Source organism: Chiloscyllium plagiosum, chromosome 3 (assembly GCF_004010195.1).
Source record: "Chiloscyllium plagiosum isolate BGI_BamShark_2017 chromosome 3, ASM401019v2, whole genome shotgun sequence".
Lineage (NCBI taxonomy): Eukaryota > Metazoa > Chordata > Chondrichthyes > Orectolobiformes > Hemiscylliidae > Chiloscyllium > Chiloscyllium plagiosum.
The window spans coordinates 180,094-201,839 of NC_057712.1; the positions used below are offsets into that span (position 1 = coordinate 180,094).

Sequence of the window (21,746 nt, forward strand, 5' to 3'; positions counted from 1 at the left end):
AGCCAATGCTTTTTCCTGGGAACTGGCTTGTTTTGCACTTCTTTATCTCTGGGACACCTGGTTTCCAAGGTCATTTAGGATACTTTAATAATGTCATATTCATACTATGAACAGGACATTGTTTGCTAATCTCCTTCAATTAGTTCAGGAATGCAGTTTTCAGCAGAGTTTGATGCCATTGATCCTAGAAGCCATTTTGTTATGTTGTTTTATGTTACTTGCATTAAGAAGCCATTTTGTAGTTAGTAAAAGCATGCATTAAATGGTTGTTCCTGACAACAGCATAAATCCAGACTTTAGATCCTCAACTTGACTTATTAAGATTATCACTGATGTGATTGTAGCCTTGTGGACTTTATTGCCAGCCCGCGAATAATTCTTGACTTTATTGCAAATATAGACTCTGGAAACATTTGAGTAGCAGAGGTGCTGTTCAAAACGGTTGGGTTGTTTGAAATTAACTTTGTCTTTTTGAAAATGAAATCCATGTTTTAAAAATAACTTGAACCTGCATTTCTAATTTTTAAAATATAATGTGTAATTGCAATGTTATTTTTCTCACAGGCTATGGCAGTCGGCATTTCGCAGTTTCATCAATTATGATGGGTATGTATTTTTAAGAGTCAAACTAACTGTATGCAACTTGTTTTTGCTTTTCTAATGTTCAAACTTGGGGCCACATGACTATTTGCAAACTAAAATATTGCCTACTGTAAATAGCCAGTTTAGGAAAATTTTTCATATTATTTCCATGTAAAATAATCATGTATATGAGGGGCAAAATGCTGTGCTAAAATCTACAAAACTGGATTCTCAATTAAAATGCTGAAAAACAAAAACTGTGGTGAGCAGAAGTTATTTTTGATATGATTTGGAGATGCCGGTTTTGGACTGGGGTGTACAAAGTTTAAAAATGACACAACACCAGGTTATAGTCCAACAGGTCTAATTGGAAGCACTAGCTTTCGGAGTGCCGCTCCTTCATCAGGTGATTGTGGAGGACACAATTGTAAGGCACAGAATTTATAACAAATTTACAGTGTGATGTAACTGAAATTATACATTGAAAAATACCTTGATTGTCTGTTGATTCTTTCATCTGTTCGAATACCATGATAGTTTCACTTCTTTCTTGAGTACATCACAAAACCTTTTTTTAAAAGTTGCATTCTCAGGTTAGCTGTAACAATTGGCGTTAGCTAGACAATATGTTGAAGGTGTTAGCCCCCTGTGTTCTCTGTCTATGCCATGATGTTTAGATTGATTCTGTTGAAAGAGTGGCGCTCCAAAATCTAGTGTGCTTCCAATTAAACCTGTTGGACTATAACCTTGCGTTGTGATTTTTAACTTTGTTTCTGATAGTTATTAGAACACAGTCTAAAATAGTAATTAGTTTTTGGATTTAAATATGAATTGGACTATTGTCTCACAATTAAACAGATAACTTGCAGAAGCCAAAAAAGGTTAGTCTAATGTCATGTAAAGGATTATAAGTTTAAAAAAAAATTTTCATTTACCTTTCACAACCACAAAACATTCCAAAATATTTTATGGCCAACGAAAAGCAAAAGAAATCAGTGAAGTATTCTCCAGACGTTTTTAGATTAGATTACTTACTGTGTGGAAACAGGCCCTTTGGCCCAACAAGTCTACACCACCCCGCCGAAGTGCAACCCACCCATACCCCTACATTTACCCATTACCTTACGGGCAATTTAGCATGGCCAATTCACCTAACCTGCACATCTTTGGACTGTGGGAGGAAACCGGACCACCCGGAGGAAACCCACGCAGACACAGGGAGAACGTGCAAACTCCACACAGACAGTCGCCTGAGGCGGGAATTGAACCCGGGTCTCTGGCGTTGTGAGGCAGCAGTGCTAACCACTGTGGCATTAATGAAATCAAGCAGTTTACTGTTTCAGAATGAGATATGAATCTTGTATCAGAAATCAATTTGAAAAAGAAAAGTAGCCATCCATATTAATAATTCCATTATTTTCAGTTATATTGTAATGAATTGTATTTTGTGATGGTTTATTCCTCCTCCAAACTTTATTCATTTTACAGGCATTTGACTTGGATAAAGGGAAAGAAGGCACTGTAGTCAAATCGATGGGTGACGCAAAAATAGGCGGGACAGTAAATTGCAATGAGGAAATTAAAAACCTTACAAATGGACCTAAGTTAGAGTGGGCCAAAATGTGGCAGATGGAGTTTAACGTGGATAAGTACGCGATCATGCATTTTGGTTGGAATAATGGGAAGGCGACCTATTATCTAAATGGAGAGAAACTTTGGGGTGCTCTGGTGCAGAGGGGTTTGGGTGTCCTCGTTCATGAGTCACAGAAAATTAGCATGCAAGTACAGCAGATAATAAAGAAAGCAAATGGAGTGTTGGCTTTTTATGGCCAAAGGAATAGAAAATAAAGGTGAGGAACTATTGTTGCAACTGTACAAGACTTTGGTGAGATTGCACCTGGACTATTCTATGTAGTTTTGGTCCCCTTATTTGAGGAAAGATGTAGTGGCATTGGAGGTTCACTAGATTGATCCCAGAGATGATGAGTTTATATGAAGAGAGTGTGAACAGTTTAGGCCTATACACTGTGGAATTTAGAAGAATGAGAGGAGATCAAATTGAGGTATTCGATAAAAGGTGTGGATGAAATAGATGTGGACCAGATGCTTCATAGGGCATTCTATGACGAGAGGTCATAGTCATAGGTTAAGGGGTAGAAAACTTAAAACAAAAACTACTTCTCCCAAAGAGTTTTGAATCTGTGGGATTGGATACCCCAAAGTGCAGTGCAAGCTGGGACAGTGAGTAAATTTAAGGTGGAGTGAGACATTATTTAAATTGGTAATCGGTTGAAGGGTTATGGAGAGAAGGCAGGAAAATGGGGTTGAGGAGTATATTAGCCGTGATCTGTTCGGTTATTTTTCCTCTGATTCTTACATGCTTGATGCAACTGCAACACGCCAACTTATGTGAACAAAAAATTTTAATAAGCACAGTACAGGAGAAGCTTTGGAGAAACCCTGAAAACTGTTCACCATGCTTACGATGCGTGTCCAGTGAAGGTCTCTCTGAACCAAGGAAACAGTCTTCCCTTTGTACAAAATCTTTACACCACAATCAATAATGCTCACAAGACAGCCCCCAGCCACTCTCCTGCAGTCACATGCCACTCAAGACACAATGCAGTGACCACATAGGACAATAAAAGCGCAGAACAGGCCCTCGTGTTGTGCTGACCTGTGAACTAATCTAATGTCTACCCTATCTAATCCTCTGATCATCTTGTATGTCTCTACCAAATTCCTTCTTATCCTCCTTCTTTCCAATGAGAACAGACCCAAGTCTCTCAGCCTTTCCTCACAAGACCTTCCTTCCAGACCAGGCAACAACCTCTCCTCTGCACCTTTTCCAATGCTTCCATGTCCTCCCTGTAATGGGGCGACCAGAACTGTACACAATATTCCCAGTGAGGCCGCACTAGTGTTATGTACAGTTGTAGCATGACATTATGGCTTTGGAACTCAATCTCTCTACCAATAAAACCTAACACACCATATGCCTTCTTAACAACACTGTCAAGCTGGGTGGCAACTCTCAGGGATCTATGTACATGGACTCCAAGATTCCTCTGCATATCCACACCATCAAGAATCTTTCCATTGACCCAGCGTTCTGCCTTCCTGTTATTCTTCCCAAAGAGCATCACCTCACATTTAGCTGCATTGAACTCCATTTGCCACCTGTCAGCCCAATTCTGCAGTTTATCCATGTCCCCCTGCAACCTGCAACATTCTTCCACACTGTCCACTACTCCACCAAAGTTTGTGTCATCTGCAAACTCACTAATCCATCCACCTATGCTTGCGTCCAAGTCGTTCATAAAAATGACAAACAGCAGGGTCCCAAAACAGATCCTTGTGGCACACCACCAGTAACTGAACTCCCAGGTTGAATATTTTCCATCAACCACCACTCGCTGCCTTCTTAGAGAAAGCAAGTTTCTGATCCAAACTGCTAAATCACTCTCAATCCCATGCCTCTGCATTTTCTCCAACAGCCTACCGTGTGGAACCTTATCAAAGGCCTTACTGAAGTCCACGTATGCCACGTCAACAGCCTTACCCTCATCCACCTATTTGGTAACCTCCTCAAAAAACTCAATAAGGTTTATGAGAGATGACCTGCCCTTGACCAAACCACGTTGACTATCTCCAATCAAATTGTTGCTTGCTAGATGATTATAAATCCTATCTCTCATCATCCTTTCCAAAACTTACCCTATATCATCTTTGGAAACCATGTAATGCAAATCATCCTTGAATGGCCAGATCTGGTGTGAATTGTATTTTTTAACTGTAGGGTGAGGTCAGAATTTCAACTGTAATGTTATAGAATATAGAACAACACAGAACAGGCCCTTCAGCCGACTGTTGTGCCGACCTCATGTACGGTAAACCTAATGTACGAACCCTCAAATTTCTGTGACCATATGCATGTCCAGCAGTCTCTTAAATATCCCCAATGACCTCGCTTTCAGAACTGCTGCTGGCAATGCATTCCATGCTCTCTCCAACTCTCTATGTAAAGAACCCGCCTCTGACATCCCCTCTATACTTTCTGCCAAACAGCTTAAAACTATGACTCCTCCTGTTAACAGTTTCTGCCCTGGGAAAAAGTCTTTGGCTATCAACTCTATCTATGCCTCTCATTATCTTGTACACTTCAATTAGGTCCTCTCTCTTCCTTCTTTTGTCCAATGAAAAAAGTCCGAGCTCCGTCAACCTCTCTTCGTAAGATAAGCCCTCCATTCCAGGCAGCATCCTGGTAAACCTCCTCTGAGCCCTCTCCAAAGCATCCACATCTTTCCTATAATAGGGCAACCAGAACTGGACACAGTATTCCAAGTGCGGTCTAACCAAAGTTTTATAGAGCTGCAACAAGATCTCACGGCTCTTAAACTCAATCCCCCTGTTAATGAAAGCCAAAACACCATATGCTTTCTTAACAACCCTGTCCATTTGGGTGGCAATTTTAAGGGATCTCTGTACCTGCACCCCAAGATCCCTCTATTCCTCCACACTACCAAGAATCCTGTACTCAACTTTCAAGTTCGACCTTCCAAAATGCACCACTTCGCATTTATCCAGATTGAACTCCATCTGCCACCTCTCAGCCCATCTCTGCATCCTGTCAATGTCCCGCTGCAGCCTACAACAGTCCTCTATACTGTCAACGGCACCTCCAACCTTTGTGTCGTCTGCAAACTTGGTAACCCATCTTTCAATCTCCTCATCCAAGTCATTAATAAAAATTACAAAGAGTAGAGGCCCAAGAACAGAGTCCTGTGGAACACCACTCACTACTGACTTCCAGGCAGAATACTTTCCTTCCACTACCACTCGCTGTCTTCTGTCGACCAGCCAGTTCTGTATCCAGACAGTTAAATTTCCCTGTATCCAATTCCTCCTGACTGTCTGTCTGAACGAGCCTACCATGGGGAACCTTGCTGAAGTCCATAAACACCACATCCACCGCTCGACCCTCATCAACTTGTCTAGTAACATCCTCAAAGAACTCGATAAGGTTTGTGAGGCATGACCTGCCCTCACAAAGCTGTGTTGACTGCATTTAATCAAGCCATGCTCTTCCAGATGGTCATAAATCCTATCCTTCAGAATCCTTTCTAATCCTTGCAGATGACAGACATGAGACTGACTGACTGGTCTGTAATTGCCGGGGATTTCCCTATTTCCTTTCTTGAAGGGACGAATTACATTTGCCTCCCTCCAGTCCTCCGGTACGAATCCGGTGGAGAGTGAGGATGCAAAGATCTTAGCAAGCGGCGAAGCAATCACATTTCCCACTTCCCAAAGCAGCCGAGGACAAATCTGGTCTGGCCCTGGCGACTTGTCAATCTTAAATGTTTGTCAAAATTTTCAGCACATCAGCTTCCTCAATCTCTATCCGTTCCAGCATGCTTACCTGCTCCTCATTGGTTTCATTCACTACAAGGTCCTTTTCTTTAGTAAAGACAGAAGCAAAAAACTCATTTAGGGCTTCCCTACCTCCTCAGACACCACACACAAATTCCTTATGTTACCCCTGATCAGCCCTACTCTTTCTTTGATCATTCTCTTATTCCTCACATACGTGTAAAATGCTTTTGGATTCTCCCTAAACCTTCCTGCCAACCTTTTTCTCGTGCCCCCTCCTGGCTCTCCTCAGACCATTTTTGAGCTCCCTCCTCGCCTGCCTGTAATCCTCTAGAGCTGAGCAAGACCCTTGCTCTCTCCACCTTCTGTAAGCTGCCTTCTTTCTTTTGATGAGAAGCTCCTCCACTTTCGTCATCCGAGGTTCCTTTATCTTACTCCTCCTTGCCTGTCTCAGAGGAACACATTTATGCATCACTCGCAACAACTGTTCCTTAAACAGTCTCCACATGTCTGTGATGCCCTTTCCATGGAACAATTGCTCCCAGTCCATGCTTCCCAACTCATGTCTGATAGCATCATAGTTTCCTTTTCCCCAATTAAATATCCTCCCATTGTGCCTGCTTCTCTCCTCCATAGCTATGTAGAATGTGAGGCAGTTGTGGTCACTATCACCAAAATGCTCTCCCACCGCAAGATCTGACACCTGCCCCGGCTCATTGCCGAGTACCAAATCCAAAATGGCCTCTCCCCTCGTCGGTCTGTCAACGTACTGAGTTAGGAAACCCTCCTGAACACATCTTACAAAAACAGCTCCTTCCAAACCATCTGCTCAAAGGAGGTTCCAATCATTATTGGGAAAGTTAAAGTCACCCATGACAACAACCCTACTACGTTCACACTTTTTTCCAAAATCTGCTGACCTATGCTGTAATTTCAATAGAATCCCGACACTGTGGAAGCTAGCCGTTTGGCCCATCCACTCCACACTGACCCTCTGAAGAGCATTCCACCCAAATCAAACTGTGTAACCCTACGTTTGTCACATTTAATCCACCCAGCCTGCACATCCCTGAACACTATGGGCAATTTAGCATGGCCAATGCACCCAATCTGCACATCTTTGAACTCTGGGAGGAAACTGGACCACCTGGAGGAAACCCATATAGACATGGGGAAAGCGTACAAACTCCATAGAGTCAGCTGCCTGAGAGTGCAATCGAACCTAGGTCCTTGGTGCTGTGAGGTAGCAGTGCTAACCACTAAGCCATCTTGCTGCCTTATTGATTTGTGAATAGGGGGTGAAAATGTAAATAGTAGGAGATAACCATGTAAATTACTCTTAATGGCAAGGAAATGGCCATGTAAATGGCTCTGAATAATTGGAGGTGATAATGTAAATTTCCTACAATCTATCTGTAAGTCAGAGGCATCCTACCCTAGTCTTGGGACATCCGATTTCCTGTAGGTCAGCAGAGCAAGTTAACTTTTTAATATCACAGATCGAATGGGCCAAATGACTTAATTCTGCCCCAATATTTTGAACTTAGGAATTTATGAACTGATTGTGATTGGAAATTTAACTTGCATTGTCTGGAAGCTACCCATTCCAATTTGTATATTATGGGCTGGATTGTAATCCACCAATCTATGACTATATCTTAATCATACTGAAGAATATCATGATTATGGTACATTCCTAATCAGCAGACTGGTAGAAGTTGAGACCATGACTATTCTTCTGTTTGAAAATCCAGGAAGAATATACTGATCGTATCCAAAAATGAATAGCCCTGACAAATTTCACGGTGATTGAAAATTATGTTTCATAATTTGGATGGGGTTGCAGTTGCCAAAAATTCCTCTTGGTCATAACGACTCTTAACTGTGATTGTGGTTCCAATATTATTGTAATTTGTTCATTAAAAATCCACACTTTGCTGTTCTTGACTTAGTAGTAAGTGTATCTGCAATTGTCCATACTGCTTGCTTCAGGGAAACATTTACACTTCCATCACACTGTGCTCTGGGCATCCCCTTCGACTCAAAAGAACGTGATAAATCCTGAGTATACTTCAAATTGCATCACGCGAGGTACCAAATTGCATCACGCGAGGTACCGAATTGATTGTATTTTGCGTTTTTAATAAAAATGCTCCTGCTTTTTGTAAATTTTCTACATTTCTTATAGAACGGACTCATGTCAACTGTGAAATTAAAGGTGATGTTGCAGTTGTGCGATTTAATACTCCAGATTCTAAGGTAATAGCTAATTTTACCTTTTTAATATCACTTATTTGGTGCTAATATTGAAAGAGTATCATAATCAATTTGTTCGTTCTAATAAAAAAAATGAAATTTGCATTTCATTTAGCAAGTTGCATGTTGCTGAATCACAAAATATATTTCAGTGATATACATCATTATGCAGAATATTGATTCTGATTTCAAAAAGGCAATTCCTTTAAAGTTACAGTGGTATTTGAGGTAATGCAAAATGTACAGCCACTGACATAAACCTAACATTTGCTTGAATGTTACGTCAAGGGACCTTGACAAAATTTGAAATCAGTGGGGAATCGGGGAGGAGGGGAAGTCCTCCACTGCATATGAAGTGATGGTTGGTCTCCAATAAGCGCAACCATTTCAGCACCATGAGTTCTTTAGGATCATTACCTTGGCTCAGCTATCTTCAGATCAATAATATTATATCAAACTTCACATCAGAAGTGGAGTGTTCTTTGATTATTGCACATTCACAACTCTTTCTGTCCTTGGCAGCAAGACTTGAACAACATTTGAGACAAGGACTGATAATGGAAAGTAGTGTTTTGTACCAACCAAAAAATATCTCCAGTGGAGACAGTCTCTGATTTCTCTTGAACATGGCATTGGTGAACATCCTCAGCATTATCATTGACTCGAAACTGAATTAGACCAGTCACCTAAATACTGTGTCTACAAGATATTTCACAGTTGCTCATTCAAACTCTTATGCGATTATAACAGTTTTGGGCAGGTGCCTGGGCCACACTTACTGCAGAAGCTCAAGGACATTTAGGGCCATGGAGTCATACAGCACAAAGAGATCCTTTAATCCAATTCGTCCATGACAACCAGATATCCCAGTCAGACCTACTCTTATTTGCCAGCATTTTGCCCCCATCATTCAAAACTCTTCCTCAACAGGTACTCATCCATGTTGTAATTGTACCTGCCTCCACCACGTGCTCTGGTGCTCTTTTCATACACCATGCCATCCACTCCATGAAAACAATACCCATCGTGCCCTTTTTAAGCATTTCTTCTCTCACCTTAAACCTATGCCCTCGAGTTTTGGACTCCCTCACCCTATCTTAGTATTGAACGTAATCATGCTCCTCATGATTTTATAAACTTCTATAAAGTCACCCATCAGTCTCTAACCCTTCAGAGAAGAAAAACACCAGACCTAGTCTTGAACAAGGACAAGAGTAGTCCTTGGGTGAAAATGCTTAATTGGGCAAGGGCCAATTGCGTCCTTAACCTTTTCACCTCTCACCTTGAAAGCGTGACCTCTTGTTATTGAATCTTTCACCCTGGGAGAAAGCTTATCTCTATCTACCCTGTCTGTACCCTTCATGATTCTGTAGACCTCAATCAGGTCCCCCCATCTCCTTTTTTCTAATGAAAACAATCCTAACCTACTCAACCTCTCTTGATAGCTTGCACCTTCCATACCAGATAAACATCCTCGTAAACCTTCTCTATACCCTCTCCAAAACGTCCACATCCTTGTGGTAATGTGGCAACCAGAACTGTACACAGTATTCTAAATGCAGTCGAACCAATGTCTTGTACAATTTTAACATGACCTGCCAGTTCTTAGACTCAATAGCCCGTCCGATGAAGACAAGCAGATCATATGCCTTCTTGACCACTCTATCTGCCTGTGCAGCAACCTTCAAAGTACAATGGACATGAACTCTTAGATCTCTCTGCTCGTCAACTTTTCCAAGGCTCTTCCGTTCATTGTATAATTCGTTCTAGAATTAGATTTCCCAAAATGCATCACCTCACATTTGCCTGGATTGAACTCCATCTGCCACTTCTCCACCCAACTCTCCAATCTATCTGTATCCTCCTGTATTCTTTGACAGTCCCCTATGCTTTCTGCTACTCTACCAATCTGTGTCATCTGCAAACTTACTGATCATACCAACAGTGTCCTCTTCCAGATCATTTATGTATATTACAAACAACAGTGGCCCCAGCACTGATCCCTGTGGAACACCATTGGTCACCTTTCTCCATTTCAAGAAACTCCCTTCAGAGACTACTACTCTCTGTCTCCTGTTGCTCAACCAGTTCTTTATCCACCTAGCTAGAACACCTTGCACACCATATGACTTCACTTTCTCCATGAGTTTACCATGGGGAACCTTGTCAAACACCTTAGTTAAGTCCATGTATATGACATCATCAGCCCGCCCTTCATCTATCAACTTGATCACTTCCTCAAAGAACTCTCTTATGTTGATAAAGCACAATCTCCCCCTGCACAAAACCATGTTGCCTATCACTGATCGGCCCATTCTTTTCCAAATATAAATAGATTTTATCCTTCAGTACCTTCCCCCGCAACTTTCCCACCACTGACGTCAGGCTCACTGGTCTGCAGTTACCCAGAATATCCCGAATACCCTTGGGGTGGGTGGGGGGGGGGGGGGGAGGAGGGGAAACAATATGAGCAACCCTCCAGTCCTCCGGCACCTCACCTATGTTTAAGGATGCTGCAAAGATGTCTGTCAGGGCTCTAGCTATTTCCCCTCTCGCCTTCCTCAGCAACCTGGGATAGATTCCATTCGGTCCTGGGGTTTTGTCCACTTTAATAACCTCTAGCCTACCCAACACATCTTCCCTATTTATGTCAACGTGATCCAGAGTAATCAAACTTCTATCTCTAATCTCAAGATTCATCATGTCCCTCTCCTCAGTGAACACTGATGCAAAGTAATCATTGAGAATCTCACCCATTTTCTCAGGTTTGATACACAGCCTTCCTTGCTTATCCTTAGTGGACCAATCCTTTCTCTTGTTACCCGCTTGCTTCTTCTATAAGAATAAAAGGCTTTGGGATTCTCATTAATTCTGCTTGCTAAAGCTATTTCATGACCCCTTTTAACCCGCTTGATTCCTTGTTTAAAAGTGGTCCTACCCTCCTGATATTCTTCCAGGGCCCATTCTATTCTTAGCCGCCTAGATCTTATGTACGCTTCCCTTTTCCTCTTGGATGTGGATTGAGAGCAGTTATTTGAAGGCAAATCCTCGTCTGGCATGTGGGAGGCTTTCAAAGACCAGTTGACTAAACTGGAGGATGTGCATGTTTTTGCAAAACTGAAGGTTAGGAATGGCAGGTTTCAGAAACCATGGATGACAACAGAAATTTTAAGCTCGGTTAAAAGGGAAAAGGAAGCATATGATAGGTCTAGGCAGCTCCAAAGTGACAAAGTCCTTGAGTATCGAGAACTTAGGAAGGAACTTAAATGTGGTAATAGTAGGATTTTTATGCATAAATTAGAAGAAAGAGGGTAGCAAGGGAAAGAATACTCCCACTCAAGGACAAAGGAGTAGGATTATGCATGGAGGCACAGGCAGTGGGAGAGATCCTGAATGAATACTTTGTATCGGTATTCACCATGCAGAAGGACATGATTGATGCTGAGGTTGGGGACGAGTGTGTGAATATTCTAGAGAATGACACTACATTGAAGGAGGAAGTTTTGAGTATCCTAAATTGCATTAAGGTAGATAAGTCTTCAGGGCTAGATGGGATCTCTCCTAGGTTACTGCAAAAGGCCAGGGAAGAAATAGCTTGGGCATCAGCAGATATGTTCATATCCTCTTTGACCACGGTCAAGGTTCCACAGGACTGGAGATTAGCCAATGTTACCTTGCCTAAGAAAGGAAGTAGGGATAATCTAGAAAATTAAAGGCCAGTGAACCTGTTGTCTATGGTGAGGAGGTTCTTGGAGAAGATACTGAGGGGCAAGATATATGCACATTTGGAAGAAAATGGACTAGTTAGTGACAGACAATCTGGTATTGTACAGAGAATTTGAATTTTTTGAAGAGCTGACAAGGGTAGTTTATATGGACTTTTGCATTTGAAAGCATCCCACATGATAGATTGGTGCAAAACTAAAATCATGTGGGATTTGGGATGGCTGGCTAGATGGATACAAAACTGGCCTGGTCATAGAAGACAGTAGTGGTGGAAGGGTGTCTTTTCAGAATGGAAACTGGTAACTAGTGGTATTCCACATGGTGGTGGTGGTGGGGGGGAAGAGTTCAAGGGTGATGTGTGAGGGAGGTTTTTCATGCAGAGAGTGGTAGGTGCCTGGAACGCACTGCCAGGAGAGTGGTGGAAGCAGGCACATTGGCGACATTTAAGAGACATCTGGATGGTTGCGTGAATATGGAGGGGATCGAAGGGTATGGACCAAATGAGGGCAAAAGGTTTGTTTTTTTTTAGTTGTTAGGGCATAATGATCGGCATGGGCTTGGAGGGCTAAAGGGCCTGTTCTTGTGCTGTACTACTTTTGTTCTTTGTGTTCTATTTATCTTCTCCGGAGAACTCAAACCCTCCAGACCCAGCAACATGCTTGTAAATCTTTTCTGCATCCTCAAGTTTAACAACATCCTTCCTATAGAACAATGACCAGAATTGTACACGGTATTCTAAAAGTGGACTCACCAATGTCCTGTACAGCTGCGAAATGACATTGGTCAGAACAGTGATTATGGGAGGTACAATGAGGGCAAGTGTGCCAAACTCCATCTTCACCATCCTATTCACCTGTGACTCTACTTTAAAGGAATTATGCACCTGGACTCCTAGGTCTCTTTGGACTACACTCCCCAGGACCCGACATTAAATTGTGAGAGAATAGGGTAAATAGGCAAAGTCTTTTCCCTGGTGTGGGGGAGTCCAGAACTAGAGGGCAGAGGTTTAGGGCGAGAGGGGAAAGATATGAAAGAGACTTAAGGGGCAACGTTTTCCACACAGAGGGTGGTAAGTGTATGGAATGAGCCGCCAGAGGATGTGGTGGAGACTGGTACAGTTGCAACATTTAAGAGGCATTTGGATGGGTATATGAATAGGAAGGGTTTGGAGGGATATGGGCCGGGTGCTGGTAGGTGGGACTAGATTGGGTTGGGATATCTGGTCGGCATGGACAGGTTGGACCGAAGGATCTGTTTCCATGCTGTACATCTCTGTGATCTCTCCTAATTTGTCTTACCATGATCATAGATCACAGAATCCCTACAGTGTGGAAACAGGCCCTTCAGCCAAATAAGTCCACACTGACCCTCCAGTGAGTAACCCACACAAACCCATTCCTCTACCCTGTTACTCTACATTTATGCCTAACCAACACATCCCTGAACACTATGGGCAATTTAGCTTGGCCAAATCACCTAACCTGCACATGTTTGGATTGTGGGAGGAAACCAGAGCACCCGGAGGAAACCCAGACATGGCGAGAATGTGCAAACTTCACACAAACGGTCACCCAAAGCTGGAATTGAACCTCGTTCACTGGTGCTATGAGGCAGCAATGCTAGCCACTGAGCCACTGTGATGTCCTAAATGCAAACATTTCTCATTTATCTAAATTGAACCCCATCTGATCAAGGTTCATTGTATTGAGGTAACATTTGCTGTCCTCCACACCACCATTTTTGGTGACATTTGCAAACTTAGCAATCATTCCTCCCATATTCGCGTTCAAATCATTTTTATAAATGATGAAGAGCTGTGGACCTAGTTTCGATCTTTATGTACACAGCTGGTCATAGGCTTCCAGTCCAAAAAGCAACCCTCTTTCTCCTACCTTCAAGACAATTTTGTATCCATATTTTGCTGAAGTCCATATTGACAAAATCTACTGCTCTGCCTTCATCAGTCATCTTGTCACCCCTTCAAAAAGCTCAATCAGGTTGAGACACAATTTCCTACCACAAAGCCAGTTGACTATCCATATTTAGTCCCTGCTTTTCCAAATGCATGTAAATCCTATCCCTCAGAATTCCTTCCAACACCTTACCTACCAAAGACTAAAATACTTCGTAGAAGACTCACGCCACTCCAACCATTCAACCCAAGAATTCCTGAAGACCATCAAAGACACTAAGATAGAGGATGAACTAATGGTCTCCTTTGATGTAACAGTCCTGTTTCCATCAATTAACATTAACCAGGCCAAGGAAACACTGACTACACTATTAGAAGACCCAAAGACACATACACCAAACACCACCAACTTCATCAGCAAGGACAGTATCGTCAAGCTACTGGACCTAAGCCTTACCACATGCTTCACTTTCAACAACAAAACATACAGACAAACCAGCGGAACGCCCATGGGATCTCCAATATCAGGGTTATTAGCAGAGGTAGTAATGCAGAGACTCGACCAAACAGTTCTGCCAACCATCCAACCCAAGCTTTGGGTCCGCTACATGGATGATATCTTTGTTATCACTAAACAAAACAAATTAGAGGAAACCTTCAAGACCATCAATAATACCCTTATTGGCATAAAATTCACTCGAGGAGGAAAACAACAAACTGCCATTCCTAGATATCACAGTAGAGTGAACAGCCAAATGGGGAACTTCAAACCAGTGTCTTCAGGAAAATAATACATACAGACCAAATATTGAACTACAGAAACAATCATCCCAACATCCACAAACAAAGCTGCATCAGAACATTATTTCAACGAGCCAACACACACTGCAGCACAGAGGAACTATGCAGAGCAGAAGAAAATCACCCAAACTATATGTTCAAAAAGAACGGGTACCCAATTAACACATTCCACTGATTTCTCAGCAATAAACCCAAGCAAGCAGACAAAACACGTCCAGAAACCCTAACCACTTTCCCCTATATCAAAGACATCTCGGAAATGACTGCCAGACTACTCGGAGCCCTTAGCATCACGGTAGCCCACAAACCCACCAACATGCTAAAACAGCAAGTAATGAACTTATACATGCGACAAGCAAAACTAATGTCATCTGTAAAATACCGTGCAAGAATTGTAACAAACACTACATTGGACAAACAGGCAGAAAACTAGTCACCAGGAGATATGAACACCAACTAGCCACAAAACGACATGACCCTCTCTCACTGGTATCCTTACATACAGATAAGGAAGGACACCACTTCGACTGGGACAACACATCCATCTTAGTCAAGCCAAATGGGACATGCACGAGAATTCCTAGAAGCATAGCGTTCCAACCGGAACTCTATCAACAAACACATCGTGTTAGACAAAATCTACCACCCCCTGAGAAAAAGAACAGGAAATGACATCACCAACCCAAAGAAACCCAAACGTATGAATAGAAAGCCAGAATCATGTACAGTACTTCACCTGAGGCACACTGAAGATGTTACCTAGTAGGGTGACAAAACATCTGGAAATGAACCTTCCAGCTCAGTGAGCAAACCTACATCCAGAACCTTACCTACTACTGACATAAGGCTCATTAGTCTATAGTTTCCTGGATTTTCTTTCCAGCCTTAAATAATAGCAGCATATTAGCCAACCTCTCGTCTTCCAGCACCTCATCCTTGACTGCCACTGATGCAGATAACTCAGCAAGGGGGCCAGCCATCTTTCCCCTAACTTTAGATTAGATTACAGTGTGGAAACAGGCCCTTCGGCCCAACAAGTCCACACCGACCCGCCGAAGCGAAACCCACCCATACCCCTACCCCGACATTTACCCCTTACCTAACACTATGGGCAATTTAGTATGGCCAATTCACCTAACCTGCACATCTTTGGACTGTGGGAGGAAACCGGAGCACCCGGAGGAAACCCACGCAGACACGGGGAGAACGTGCAAACTCCACACAGTCAGTCGCCTGAGTCGGGAATTGAACCCGGGTCTCTGGCGCTGCGATGCAGCAGCGCTAACCACTGTGCCACCGTGCCGCCCACTTATATGAAACCAGTGGCAAAGTTATTCCCTAGTGAAGGTTCTTGATTAGATTAGTTACAATGTGGAAACAGGTCCTTCGGCCCAACAAGTCCACACCGAGCCAGCGAAGCACTACCCACCCAGACCCATTCCCCTACACCTAACACTATGGTCTATTTCGCACGGCCAGTTCACCTAAGTTGCACACTTCTTTTTTTTGGACTGTCAGAGGAAACTGAAGCACCCGGAGGAAACCCACGCAGACACAGGGAGAATGTGCAAACTCCACACAGACAGTTGCCTGAGGAGGAATTGAACCCGGGTCTCTGGCGCTGTGAGGCAGCAGTGCTAACCACTGTGCCAAACTTCTCACAATGTTTTTGAAATACCTGAATTCCTGGTGATTTATCCACCTTTATGCATTTTAAAACCTCCAGCACCTCTTCTCTAATATGAACTCTTTTCAAAACATCACTATTTATTTCCCCAGGTTTCGTAACTTTCTATGGCCTTTTGCACAGTGAATACTGACACTAAATGTTCATTTAGTATCTCAACCATTTCCTATGGTTCCACACACATTCTGTCCCTAGTTACTCTTTTGCCCTTCATGTGCTTATAAAATCTCTTTAGATTCTCCTTCACTCAATTTGCCAAAGCTATCTCATGTCCCCTTTTTGTCCTCTTGATTTCCCTCTTAAGTGTACTCCTCCTGCCTTTATACTCCTCTAGCTGTTCACTTGATCCCAGCTGCCCATACTTGACACATGCCTCTGTTTTGACTGTAGCTTCAATTTCTCTGGTAATCCAGCATTCCCTACACCTAGCATTAAAGTGGGTACTAAATGCTAGCCTTACCAGTGACTGACTCTCTCTTTGGATTGCTTGCCCCCTTTCTCCTGTCCCATGATTTTTTTATTACTAGGGTTTTAAAAAACAGTAATTTCTTTTCTTCAAGATTTTCACCTGGAGAGGCACCAGTACCCTCTGTCGAGATCTCATTGTTTTCTCGTTATTTTTCTCATTTTTGGATTGAAACTATGAGTGGAAGTTGTGATTTGAACTTTGTCCACCAGCTTCCTTGTAAAACAAAGGAGAATAAACAAACAAACTGATGTTCTCATATGGGAACTGTTCTGGAAAGATAATTACAAGTTAGTTACTTTTCTAGGAACATTTCAGACATTTTGACACCAAGATTTGCTATGCTGAAGGATTGGCAGTTGGTTGGATATTGCATTGGTTCATCAAGGGGAGGATGTTACTGCCAGCCAGCCACAGAGAATATGGATGAAAGCAAGCAAAACTATAGATTTGTTTCTTTTTGGTCAATGCTTAAAATCAGTGGAGAGACAACAAGCTAATGTTTTGAGTGTAGATGACTTCTTCATAAGTGTGATGATGATCAGAGCCATAGATTGAACTGGTTTTCACTGGGTTTTTAGGCAGAAGGCTGTGTGCTTGGAAACTGTTGGGCTGGAAAACTATGTTCTTGACCTTTACACTCTGTAGTTCATATCCCGTTCAAGAATTGTTGAATGTTCTGAGAAACAAATGCTAATTTATATAAAATAAGTGAATATTCCTCAGAGCCTGGTGGAAGATGTATGCCTTGACCAGTGTGACTTCAGAATTTCAGCAACGTATTTACCTGCATACAATGCATTGTACTAGGCTTCTACAAAGAAATGGTACTTGGCGAATTTTGAGAAGATTTTGTAGCTCAGGATGAAGTTCTGGATGTAGGTTTGCTCGCTGAGCTGGAAGGTTTGTTTTCAGATGTTTGGCCACCATACTAGGTAACATCTTCAGTAAGCCTCCGGATGAAGCACTGCTGCTGTTTCCTGCTTTCTATTTATATGTTTGGGTTTCCTTGGGTTGGTGATGTCATTTCCAGTGTTGATGTCATTTCCTGATCTTTTTTCACAGGGGGTGGTAAATGGGATTCAAGTCAATGTGTTTGTTGATAGAGTTTTGGTTGGAATGCCATGCGTCGAGGAATTCCCGTGCATGTTTCTGTTTGATTCATCCGAAGATGGATGTGTTGTCCCAGTCAAAGTGGTAAATTTTTTTTTTTCTCCTAGTAAGGATACTAGTGAGAGAGGGTCATGTGAGGGAAACATATAAATAGAAAGCAGGAAACACCTGCAGTGCTTTGTCTGGAGGCTCACTGAAGATGTTATCTAGTGTGGTGATAAAACGTTTGAAAATGAACGTTCCAGCTCTGCAAGCAAACCTATATCCAGAACCGGTACTCATCATCGAAACAATGAACAAACTGGCAAATTACCGCTCTTTTACTTGATTTGTAATTTATTCTTTTACTATGTACATGTGTGTGTCACTGTGTGGGTATTATGATCAAAGAAGACTGGGTCTTACAGCAAGTTATGGGGAAATTTGTAGAGGTTTTTAAATTACTAAGGAGTTTGTTAGGTAATTGAATAAAAAATGTTTCATTTTAGAGAATTATTGGTAGCCATAGGATGCAGGTTTGACATAATTGCCAAGCTAGCTAGAAGCGGCATGAAGAAAAGTAAGATTTATTCACTGGATCATGATCTGGAATCTGATGGAAATAGATTCTATAGCAAATTGAGTAACTACTCCTGAAAATAGTGCAGGACTATAGGGTAAAAGTATTGCATTAGAACTATTTGAATAGTTTCGTCAATGAACTTGAACAGGCCCAACAGGTAAAATATTCTCCATGTGCTCTGTAATTCTATGAAATTCCCATTTATTGTAAATTGGTCAATCTATGAACGGTCTGACTTGAACATATCAAGTTCTATTGGGCTTTAGTGTCCTGTCTCAAAGCAGCTGGTGTCTTACTCCAGAATCCTCCTGGGAAACAGACTTAACTATACTCCCAAATTCAACCCAATACTCACTGAGCAAAAGAGGGTTTGAGCTTCTAGTGGTCCAGTCCTCCCTGGTCAAGCTCTTTCCCCATTTCTGTAACTTTCTCCAGCGCTGAATCCTTGCGTTCTTCCAAATCTGGTCTCTCATTCTCTTCCCACTCTGTTTTTTTCAATCCGGTTAAGTTGTAAAATACATTGACACACTATAAAATCACTTTCAAAAGTGCTGGTAAAAGTCTTGCGTAATACTTCATATGTTTCCACGTTATGTAACTCCTACATTGAAGGTCATGGGATAAATCTGCTGGTTAAATGCATCTTAATTCTCAGATGTGTTATTGGCAGAAGACCAACAAATATTGTTTACCTGTGATAAATGTCCTTCACTAAAGATGGATGGATGGATGGATGGATGAATGAATTGATGTTTATGGGGATATATTGTACTTTCGCTGCCTCAAACAAGAACTAATGAAGTGTGTATTGGAAATTAAGGATTGTATTTTTCAAAGAAAGTGATGTATTTGAATTCCTTTTGATGCTGTATAGGTCAACACCCTATCTAAAAAGCTACAATCGGAGTTCACTGAAGTGATGAATGAAGTTTGGGCAAATGATGGTGTTCGAAGTGCTGTTCTTATTTCATCGAAGCCAGGCTGTTTCATTGCTGGTGCTGACATCAAGTAGGTTGCATTTTGAAGTCTAGTTTCAGAAATGAGATTCAGTATAAAATATGCTTTATAATGAACATTTATTTGTGTATGATTGTCCTTATTTTAAAGGAGATGCAGAAGCAAAGGTGTTTAGATTCAAAAATCTTTATTTGCCGTGAAAGTTTTCACTTCTTAGGATCTTCCCAATTGTCCCTTGATCAAAGTGGCTTGTGAGGACCACTTTAGAAGGGAGTTAAGAGTCGACCACATTTCTGCAGGTCTGAAAGACTGTAACTTGGATGTGAGCAGCAAAGGTATGGTTAGTAAGTTTGCAGATGACACCAAAATTGGAGGTGTAGCGGACAGCAAAGAAGGTGGCCTCAGAGTACAACAGGATCTTGAGCAGGTGAACCAAAAGCTGAGTTGTGGCAGATAGAGTTCAATTTAGATAAATGTGAGGTGCTGCGTTTTGGAAAGGCGAATCAGGGGAGGATTTGTCGACTTAATGTTAAGGTCCGAGGAGTGTTGCTGAACAAAGAGACCTTGGAGTGCATGTTCATAGCTCCTTGAAAGTGGAGTCACAGGTGGATAGGATAGTGAAGAAGGCGTTTGGTATGCTTTCATTTATTGATCAGGGCATTGAGTATAGGAGTTAGGAAGTCATGTTGCAGCTGTACAGGACATTGGTTCAGCCACTATTGGAACATTGTGTGCAATTCTGGTCTCTCTGCTATTGAAACAATTTTGTGAAACTTGAAAGGGTTCAGACAAGATTTACAAGGATGTTGCCAGGGTTGGAGGGTTTGAGGTAAAGGGATAGGGTAAAGGGATAGGCTAAATAGACTGTGGCTATTTTTTCTGCACCATCGGAGGCTGACGGGGTGACCCTAGAAGTTTATAATGTTGTGAGGGGCATGGATAGAGTAAATAGACAAGGTCTTTTCTCTAGGTTGGGAGAGTCCAAAACTAGAGGGCATAGATTTGAGGTGAGAGGGAAAGATTTAAAAGGAACCCGAGGGGTAATAATTTCCATGCAGAGGTGTTACGTGTATGGAATGAGCTGCCAGAGGCAGTGTTGGAGGCTGGTATGACTACAACATTTAAAAGGCATCTGGATGAATATATGAACAAAGGGTTTAGAGGAATATGGGACGAGATTTACCTTTGATATGAGATCAGCATGGACGAGTTGGACTAAAGGGTCTGTTTCCGTGCTGTATGTCTCTATCAGTCTAGAACTGTATGACTGATCTGATTACTCCACATTCTTGCCTATCCCTGATAAAGTAATTTCCAGAATTTTGCTCGTGTAGCTGCCCTTCAGAACCAACAAGCATGGGTGAAATAAGTTGTGATCATACTGTGATCCTACCTCTTTGGGGAAGGCTAGTGATTAAGAGGGTATAAAGCTGACTTTCAAGTTGACCCTTTCCCATACCTATTTCATCTCTTGACTCATTGCACATCATTGTTCTTGGTAGATGATATAGTGATGTAGTTGATTTCGCAAGGCACTGATTTGAGCATTTGTCTGACAAATCATCTGTGTATCACTGACATTGCAGGAGCTTTATCAGTTGACAGAGTACAAAATTTGTCCTCTGAAAGATTGAATTTCACCAGCATGTGTCACTTTGCTGAAAAGGTCTTGCCTATTTGGTGTACCATTTTTAATTGGGCAGCGATCAAGAACTGCTGAACAGTTTCTAATGTTCTTTTAACTCTTTTATAGGCCAATTAGCCTAACCTCGATTGTTGGTAAAATTCTAGAATCCATCATTAAGGATGAGGTTTCTAAATTCTTGGAAGAGCAGGGTCGGATTAGAACAAGTCAACATGGATTTAGTAAGGGGAGGTCATGCCTGACAAACCTGTTCGAATTCTTTGAAGAGGTGACAAGTAGGTTAGACCAGGGAAACCCAGTGGATGTGGTCTGCCTAGACCTCCAAAGGGCCTTTGATAAGGTGCCACACGGGAGGCTGCTGAGCAAGGTGAGGGCCCATGGTGTTCGAGGTGAGCTACTGGGATGGATTGAGGATTGACTGTCTGACAGAAGGCAGAGAGTTGGGATAAAAGGTTCTTTTTCGGAATAGCAGCCGGTGACAAGTGGTGTCCCGCAGGATTCAGTGTTGGGGCCACAGCTGTTCACATTATATATTAATGATCTGGATGAAGGGACTGGGGGCATTCTAGCGAAGTTTGCCGATGATACGAAGTTAGGTGGACAGGCAGGTAGTACTGAGGAAGTGGGGAGGCTGCAGAAGGATCTAGACAGTTTGGGAGAGTGGTC

General features: G+C 42.2%; 1 protein-coding gene across 1 annotated transcript in view; it reads left to right on the plus strand.

The window, feature by feature from the left end:
• The window catches only part of hadhaa (hydroxyacyl-CoA dehydrogenase trifunctional multienzyme complex subunit alpha a), a 126,914-nt gene that overhangs the window by 41,234 nt on the left and 63,934 nt on the right, over positions 1 to 21,746 (plus strand). Inside the window, exons 2-4 of the mRNA XM_043675762.1 lie at positions 565 to 606; positions 8,144 to 8,214; positions 19,353 to 19,486. Coding sequence (XP_043531697.1) covers positions 565 to 606; positions 8,144 to 8,214; positions 19,353 to 19,486 — 247 coding nt within the window. The remainder of the gene's footprint in view (positions 1 to 564; positions 607 to 8,143; positions 8,215 to 19,352; positions 19,487 to 21,746) is intronic.